Genomic DNA, 9,607 nt, shown 5'->3' on the forward strand with positions numbered 1-9,607 from the left:
TTGATTTACGCAAAAAAAAAATATTACTCAGTAATAAATTTGATTAGAGTATAGATAAGACTCTATGTTTTTTTAATATCTTCTCCTAAATCTTAATTTAAAAGTTACCCGGTGATGTAAAGAATTTCACACACAAACCATGCAGAAAATTTAAACTCGTTGAAATATAAAACTCGTCGGTGCATCTAACTAATTGTGAAACGTGGAAATATATAAAGTAATATTGTTTTTGAAAAATGGGATCCAGCTAGGTGTAGCAGATCTTCAAAAGAGAACAGCTTCCAAGAAAAATTTCAATCAGAGGAGTTGCAATTTCGAAGACTATTTTAAGAAGAAAAATCCTCCATGTGAAGTGTGATTGGATCTCTTATATTTAAAGTATTATTTTTGTGAATTGGATGATAAAGAAGAAAGGAACTAGTCGAAATATATAGGCATGAATGAAAGTGGAACTTGTCTATGCAGAGAGAATTCATGTATATAATTATGACATGTGCACTCAACCCTTTAAAATATATAAAGACATGTGCAGTCATCATCTATGGCTGAATTCATCATTACGATAACAAAAAAAATATAAAAAAGTAAAGTGGAACCACTCCTCTAGTTATTATTACATTATAAATATAAATACATGCCTATTGAATCCAAGATTTCACAGAAAAATCATTTTTGCTTTTTCATATTATGGCATTGTCCTACTATGTTTTTCCATTTTATTGCTTTCTTCTCATAACAATATCCACTAATTCCCTAGCTAAAACCACTTTCCATCCTAAAACACTATTTCTTGCAGTAAAAAAAAGATGCAATGAGCCTACAACACATAACTGAAATTCAACAAAGAACACCTTTGGTTCCCCTTAAACTCTCAATCCATCTTGCTGGTGATAGTGTATGGGTGGATTGTGAAAAAGGGTACAATAGTTCAAGCTAAAAGACAGCTCGTTGCAAATCAAGTCAATGCAAACTTGCTAGCACCACTCAATGTGGAGATTGTCTTGTGGGATTAGTACAACGTAGTCCAGGATGTAACAAAGATGCATGCTATAACACAATTGAAAATCCACGGGTTGAAATCTTAACAAGTGGTGAAATCGCACAGGATATTTTGTCAATCAAATCCATTAACGGATCTTTTCCAGGTATGTGCATAATCTTTTGTTTCAATTTGTATGAAATAGTTTGACTTAGAGTTTCAGAAAGAAATAAAAAACTTGTGACCATCTACAACATGTCATAACATTCATAAATATGTTATTTCTTAAACGAACTAAATAAGGATTAATTGTTATACTTTCTTTTTGGGGAGGGATGGAACCTTCTAATATAGTGACAAAAAGATATTCAATTTGTTTGTCCTATATACTTTTTCTTTTTAATTCGTTTAAAAAAGAATATTTCTTTATTTTTTTGGCAACTTATAAATTCTAATTATGCTTTGACATGTTTAAGAGTACAAAAAATTAAAAGGCATTTTGATACCTTCCGTTTAAGACCAACGAGATTCAAAAGTCTTGTTTACTATTAATACTTCAAACTTGAAACTCTTATATATTGAATCCCCTTGTTAAAATTTCCGCCATCCACTTCTTTTTCAGGCCCTGTTGCTAGGGGTGTACATGGACCGGGTTGGTTCGGATTTTTTATAAACCAAACCAAACCATTTGTGTCGGGTTATTAAATCTATAAACCAAACCAAACCAATAAAAGTCGGGTTTTTTGATATCAATTTTTCTCGGGTTTTTCGGGTTTTTTCGGGTTTTTCGGTTTTTTCGGGTTTCTCGGGTTTTCATAGTATCTAGTAAAAAGCACAGAGCAGTACTTCTTAAAAAGAGTTCTAGTACAAAATATCAACGTATAAGATGGATGCAGAACACTGTTTGAAGTTTTAACTTTATAATATAACTTTATAAGATGAGCTTTTTTTGTATATTATTTAAATGAGCTTTTCAAATCTAAATCTAAATGTAAGAAAGAAAACAAAAATTATGAAAAAGTTTTAAAAAATATTTATAAATTACATTTTAATAAATATTTTTATGTATAACATAATTTAAAAGTAGTATATCTATAATCGGGTTGGTTTGGGTTCGGTTTGACTTTTTTTAGTTAAAACCAAACCAACCCTATAATGGTCGGGTTTTTTTTTCAAACACCAAACCAAGTCAAACCAAACCACTAGTCGGGTTTTTTTTCCGATTTGGTTCGGTTTGTCGGTTTGGTGCGGTTTATCGGTTTGCCCTGTACAGCCCTACCTGTTGCTATATTCAGCTGCGCTGGTACATATGTAACTCAAGATCTTGGTAAAGTTGTTAAAGGAACAATTGGTTTTGGACACCAAAGTGCAGTATCACTTCCTGTTCAACTTGCATCAACTTTCAAATTCAGTCAAAAATTCGCCATTTGCTTGAGTTCATCAACAGAAAGAAATGGTATAATCTTCATTGGTAACAGCCCTTATTTGCTTAATAGCGGCTTTGATGCCTCGCGAGATCTTATTTACACACCTATACTTAACAGCCCATATGACGTTTTACGAGACAAGAAGATCTCTGAATACTATATAAAAGTTTCATCTATTAGCATCAACAGCAAAAATGTGCCAACTAATAAAATGTTACTTTCATTGGAAAAACAAGCTGGCACGAGAATTAGCACGGGTTTGCCTTATACTATGTTGGCGAGTTCTATTTACAAGGCTGTAACAAAAGCTTTTGTTAATGATATGCCAAAAGAGGTTAGATCTGTACCTCCAGTTGAACCATTTACAACTTGCTTTAACTCGAGTGATATTGGTATGTCGCGCCTTGCCTTCAATGCTCCTGAAATTAACATTGGTCTACACAAGAAAAATGTGCATTGGACAATTACTGGAGCGAATTCGTTGGTAAAAGTTAACGAGGATCTTGTATGTCTAGCCTTTGTTGAACGACGAACTAGAGATTGGGGACAAGCAATTATTATCGGTACGTTTCAAATGCAGGACAACTTGGTGGAATTTGATATATCGAGAAGAAGAATAGGTTTCAGTAACTCGCTCTATTTCCGTCAGACTATGTGCTCAAACCACAACTATACTTAGATTATGGCTTGGCTTGATCGATGAAATGGTGAAACAATATGAATTAGGAGTACATTGTTGCTTGCTTTACCAGAAAATGTTGTTTTTTTTTACTTCTTTTTCCAGCTAATCAATTAGCCCGAAACTTGTAATACTAATAATATCTGATGTTAATTCAGACTTTTTTTGGCTTCTTCACTCTGCTTGTAGGCATCTGTTTAACCAAGCCTTTTTTAATATCAATACATATCAAAACTTTCCTCCAAAGGGATGTAAAACTTTGTAAGTTTGTAATTGTTTTACATGACCAGATACTACATTTATTTTCTGCACCAAGGCATCAATCTGTAGAAAGTATAGCAAGATTTACCTTCACTACAGCAAAGTAACTACTCTTACTTTTCTGGAACTGCAAGATTTGAGATGTATGGCCAACAAAAAAAGAAAAGCATCTTTTGGAAGTCATTTAGGTTCCAGCTCATTTCTTTACAAAGGCAGCGCCCTTCTGAATACTTGTTGCCAGCTCTTTCTTTGCCTTCTCAAGCCCAATCCTGCAAAATTTAGTATATTGAGAAAAATCTGACCAGTATTTTCAACATATAACATCACAATGAACATGGCAGTGATTTCAAAGAGTAATTAATCAGAACATTAACCTCTCGTATTCATTTAGGGGACCAAGGGGGTATATCTCTTCAACTCCGCTACGCCCAAGACGTACTCTTGATGCAAAAAATGGAAGCTCAGTCACCTACAGAGACGATTAATCACTACTAACTGTCATGAACCCCCCAAGTTGTCAATATTCCAGAATAAAGTCATGTGATGTGACAAATACAAGCTGCGGAGGAACTTTAGCATGAAACGGTTTAAAATACATGCCTGGGAAGACACAAAGGCACATTCAACTATGGCAGCATCTCCTCTCAATCCATGCAAACATGCATCAGCAAATTTAACCGCAGCATATGCCTGAAAAGTAGGGACAGACTTGTCATTCAGCATCAATGTGGATGATATGAACTCTCAACAGCAATACAAGAGAAAATTGAAATAAAGAGTGCAAAAATGTTCTAACCATAGAGAGTGTTGCCGAACCAGCACCAGCTTTTGCCTGCAAAAAAGAGCACCATTTCCATTCAACAACAGATGAATTCCACCAATGGAGTCAGATTAGTCAGTAATTTCTGGTGCTAGGACAGACAAATAAACCATGATATACCCAATCCAGAAGTTTCATTGTTTACAAGAGAAGAGTAGCAAGAAAACGTAGGATGATGGAGAAAGATGATAAATCAATCCAAGAGAGAGACAACAGCTTATGATAATGGAGTTGAGCCACGATGCTTGACAGGCTAGTACTGTATATAAGTAGTAGTAGGTAATGACTGCCCCGTGCCAATATATACTGTTGGGGGAAGAAGGGAAAGTAATGCAATCATTAGGAGTAACCCCTATTGGTTGTGATTGTGACATCGAAACGTGCAATGTCATGAAACACATCTAACCATTCTTTGAAAGGGTGAAATTTCTCAGAAATTGATTTGCCAATCATGGAAAAGACAATATGGCAAAATTATGGTTTAGGAGATGACAGGCTAACATCCAATATGAAATAAATCAGGAAATAGTACTCTCTGGCTGCTGGAAAAGACCAGCGCAAATTTTTAATGAAGATCTGAAGTCAACAAACCTCTGTCAGCAACTCTACTATGGTAAGTCGAATATAACAATAAAAACATTATGCAAAAAGGTAATTGAAAATAAAAAACAGTTAAGGAAAAGCAACACTGCCGGCCAGGCACAACAACTATTTCAACATAACAACCAAAAAAACTCATTTAATAAGTCTTCAATTTCATCTTACCTCGACAACCTCAGTTCCCCCATTTTGTATACGAGATGTTAAATATTCAATTTCCGCTGGCGTAAAAGAACAAGGAGGCTTAACCTGAATTCCATTAGACATATGAAAAAGAAATCCTAGGTTAATAAGATCCCATCAACAAGCTATACTCAGTTTGAACTAAGTTTACCAAACCTGGGAAAGAAGAGGTAGAATTGTAACACCAGCATGGCCCCCGACAACTGGAACATCCACTTCTCTAGGATCAAGCCCCAAAACTTCAGCCTTCATGACATGAAGTAGATTAGATCAGGCAGAAGCTCGACATTAAATGCCAAAGCACAAAGCAAAGAGCATTCAGTTGGTACAGGCAAAACCATCCATGTCACTTTTAATGTTATTGACTGACTATATGCCAATATAATGTTCAGCAAAGTTCAGGTGTATATCTTTCAACATAAACCAGGATTAGAGGGCTGATAACTGGTCTCAGTTCCACAAACTAATCAGGAGTATGCGACATTCACCTCAGGTCCTTGTAATCTGTTTATACTTGTACACAAGGTCAATAATGCAACAGGTTTGTGAAGCATAAAAAGTAACAGAAAGCAATGGTACATGCTATTAAAAATGAATTTGGTTCAAATACTAAAGACTGTTACACAGTAGTACTCCACCAATTTTTATAGTTTTGGCCTAACATGGATCTAGAGAGTAAGGAAAAAATTAAAATGTATTTTCAAGAATATTATTCTACAGTAGCTGTTAAGTAGAATTTTCGCCAAGCCTCATTTAAAAGGATAAAAAGGGTGACAATCAACACATTCAAGAGAAAATGAGTAGTGGATGACTTTTTCATTCCGAAATTTGGACCTAATTTTGGGACAGAGCAAAAAGGATTTTCTGGATGGAGCTAGTAACATGGTCCAATCAATCTTTGTTCCAAAAAGGCACTCAAGAAAAACACTTGTTTATTGGCTTCTGGCTTTTTAAACATTGAGTAGCTGCTCTGATCAAAGGGAAGTGGAAGGGGGAGAAATCACAAGAGAATCAGTTCAGAAAGTTAGGCATACCACAAAGGTATTGGCTCTGACGATATCAAGCATAGTGACACCCAAAAGTCTCCTGGGATCAAAGGTGCCAGCCATCTTGAAAACCTCTGCAGCAATTGGTACTGTAGAGTTTACAGGATTACTAATTATGTTGACAATGGCCTTCGGACAGCACTTGGCAATTCCTTCACATAAAGTCTTCACAATTCCTGCATTTATGTTGAAAAGATCATCTCTTGTCATGCCCGGTTTTCTAGGAACACCAGCAGGGATTATTACAAGGTCCATGCCAGTGAGAGCATCTTCCAATTGTTGAGGCCCTAGAAAACCACGAACCTGGAAATTGAGAAACTCAAGTTAATTATTAGAAGAGATATAAGAATAACACTGATCAATGCCATAGCTAGAACGTACACAACATCATAGTATGGGCTATATCTCAAAACTAAGCAAGCATCAACTTGCAATGTAGAGCAGTGTTGCAAAAGGCAAAGTTTGGTCTCGCCTCAGTTTGAGGTAGGATCTAAATGCCCCCGAAAGAATAATGGGGGACAAATACTTCACGGGTGAACACCCCGCTTATTGGCATATTAACATCAATTTAACCATTCCGATGTTACGAAATGCAACCAATTTCCTGTTTGTTGTGCTATTTTCCTTTTTCTTCTAACATCTCAACAGATTTTTCAATTTTTCAGCATATATTCAGCAAATGAATTTATGAGTCCTATATGTATCGAACCCTTTAGTAAATTTCATATCAATCCTCCTTATATGACTTTGAAATGACAGTTCTGGTAGATGCACTAGGCTGGTAAGTCGGCTTAAAACCCAGTCAATCAACTATGCCTCTACCCCAAATTACTGTGGATCAGCGTCATGAATCACTTGTTTTTCCTCTTTATTTAGGTACACTACATTCCAATACTATATAGTTTGCCTTTTAAGGCAAAGCAGGGCGCTCTAAAACTAAAAGTCAAAACCATTTTCCTACATATACAAGTAGATAAGACAACAACTACTATGCCTCAGTCCCTAACAATTTGGATTAGGCTATATTAATCCCCACTGACCATGTTCCCCATTTAAATTCATCTCAAGCCGGAAGAAGAAGTTTCTTACAAACAAATCTTTAGCCAGAAAAAAGAATCTCACAGACAAAGGATCTAATATTAGTGTAAGCCTTACCATTAACTTATATCCCAACTAGTCCTTGTTGCTTATATGCATCCATTACCTTGGTGTGTTTTATTCGTAAAGAAGTGCAATTCATTTCGAAAGATTGAGTGTCTTTTGAGATATATTTCCTACCATATGATTTGCCTACCTCGTATCTTTTTACGGTCTTCCATAATCATATTGTCAACACCTACAAACCGATACATCTAGAAATCTATATATAACATGCTAAATATCATAAGAGACCACCTATCATTTTGTCATCTACGTGTGTTAAATTCCACTTTATGTTGGATGTGATCATCTCTATTCTTGTCCAACCTTCTATAGCCATACATCCATCTTAATACTCACATTTCTACAAAGTCATTTTGTGGATATGTTGGGCCTTAGACGCCCCCATTCACTCACAATAACATTGATGGTTTTACAACTACATAAAAACAACATTTATACTTATTTATAGGTGTGTATCTATCAATCTATCTATCACATAACACTCCAATAGCTGTTCTCTCGCTTGAAAACTTTGTTTTCCTTTACTACTCCAATAAGTTGTCTTGACCATAAGGCCACTAAAGCAATCGCTTGGGGCCTAATTTTTTTGGGCCCCCACTTTCTCCCAAAGATGTATATATATGTATATGTATAGTTAAAAAACTCATGTATTGATAAATTTGAAAATAATTTTTTGGGTAGAAAATATAATAATTTATTATCTCATTTAATATAGGGATCGTTGTGATAATTGAGAAATAAAATAGTGTTTAGTTAATTGTAGCCTCCTTTCTTATGCTCATTTATATTCTAACGATTATCATGAACCAACATTATTATTCTAATATTTACTTTTTTTATTCTCCTTTCACTATTTTTGTTCTCCCATTATTGGATACTCTAAAGTCTCTCAAACGGTCAAACATTCTACATTATACAAAATCTATTGTTGTGTGCTTATAAAAAGGTCAAAATTATTTTTTGGAGTCTTCTTCAAATTTCAAGCACTAAAACTAATCAATACTATTTTAATACTTATATCAACTTATCAATTTAGTGCAACACTATTTCGATATCATTATATAACCTTTTTAAATTTTTGAGTCAAATTTTATTATTCTAACTTTATAGTATATATTTTCCATTAAAAATTTACATTCTTACTTACTAATGTCCACGTATATCGTTCCTCTCTAGACTTCATTTGTAAGACTAGACTTCATTTGTAAGATTACACTGAGTATATTATAATTATGCAATTTATATACGTCAACTTAAAAAAAAATATGACCTCCCTATAAAATTTGGCTTTAGCCCCCAAATTTGTTGAAATGACTCCGCTCCAATTTTGCAGTTCCAAGGTTCTATTCAAAGTAAAGCTTTCACATTTATCTAAAACAAAGTAATAGTGGTAATATATACTATATGCTTAATAAATTCAGTACTCCTTAGAGAAACAAGGGGAATAGGGAGAGAAATTACCACAGCACCAGTGTCCATATGGCTAATATCAGCAGTTACACCAGGGGTATTTGCAACATCATAAAGATGCAGAACGGAAACGAGTGAATTCATCTTCATAAGCATTGCAAGTGGCTGACCAATACCTCCAGCAGCACCCAAGATCGCAACTCTGAATCCCGGAGAACCCCCTTTCGCCCTGCAATTAGCTTGGCTCAATCCCTCCATCTTGAGCCCCAAATGACAAAATTCAGTATGTATGATCCATTAATATAAGGGTAACAAAAAAAGTAGCACTGTATCATTGCACTGTAAATTAAAATCTTAGATTCGCATCGACAACTGACTGATCAATTCTTAAGGATTTAATAGAAACCTGGCAAGTAGAAGGAAAAGGGTTAAGGTGGGCTGAGATGGTGGCGATTCGTTCTGCACTTCGCTGCATATTGGCTTTTGTCCTAGAATTTGTGCGTCTGAAAATTATTTAACGAGAAACAGAGGTAGTAGAAATTAACTTTTTTTTTCCAAGAGGAAATGAAATTTATAAGTGTTGGGATCAAGAAGAAGAAACCAGAAGAGATGGAATGATGACGACACGGTTCATTGAGATGTGTGAAATTGGATTTACTCCAAAAAAAAATTAGCCCAAGGACTCGACACTTAAATATATATATATATTGTTTAGAAAATATGAAGAAAATTATATTGAGAAAGTCGGCGTCAATTCAAAAATGAGCTCTAAGATTTATGCTACCTAATTTATATTTTGAGTTTATTATTCCATTTAGTTTATATTTGTGTAAAAAATATATTTTTAGATAAAATTGATGCATTATGTATAATTTTTTTGTAAAATATATATTGCTATGTATTGGATTATGTTGAATAATATATTTTGAAAATTTTCTCTTTTTGAAAGAGGTTTTTTTAGAGAAATATACGAAGAATAAATTTATATTTATTATAATTGACAATATTATTTTACTTTCAAAAAGCAGAAATAATAAC

The 9,607-nt window shown here is 34.4% G+C and overlaps 1 protein-coding gene and 1 pseudogene across 1 annotated transcript; one reads left to right on the plus strand and one right to left on the minus strand.

Annotated features, from left to right (window-relative positions):
- The first annotated feature begins 660 nt into the window (after nucleotides 1-660).
- On the plus strand, nucleotides 661-3,183 carry LOC129873376 (probable aspartic proteinase GIP2; annotated as a pseudogene).
- Nucleotides 3,184-3,281: 98 nt separating this feature from the next.
- On the minus strand, nucleotides 3,282-9,244 carry LOC129873375 (malate dehydrogenase, glyoxysomal-like). The gene is made up of 9 exons (XM_055948458.1): nucleotides 8,976-9,244; nucleotides 8,621-8,827; nucleotides 5,984-6,298; nucleotides 5,106-5,195; nucleotides 4,932-5,015; nucleotides 4,143-4,178; nucleotides 3,947-4,036; nucleotides 3,721-3,815; nucleotides 3,282-3,615 (listed from the first exon to the last, which is right to left on the minus strand). Exons 1-9 carry the CDS (start codon nucleotides 9,042-9,044, stop codon nucleotides 3,543-3,545), a joined length of 1,059 nt encoding a protein of 352 aa, XP_055804433.1. The 5' UTR covers nucleotides 9,045-9,244; the 3' UTR covers nucleotides 3,282-3,542.
- Between the last annotated feature and the right edge of the window lie 363 nt (nucleotides 9,245-9,607).

The sequence above is a fragment of the Solanum dulcamara genome, chromosome 11 (genome assembly GCF_947179165.1).
Source record: "Solanum dulcamara chromosome 11, daSolDulc1.2, whole genome shotgun sequence".
Taxonomy (NCBI): domain Eukaryota; kingdom Viridiplantae; phylum Streptophyta; class Magnoliopsida; order Solanales; family Solanaceae; genus Solanum; species Solanum dulcamara.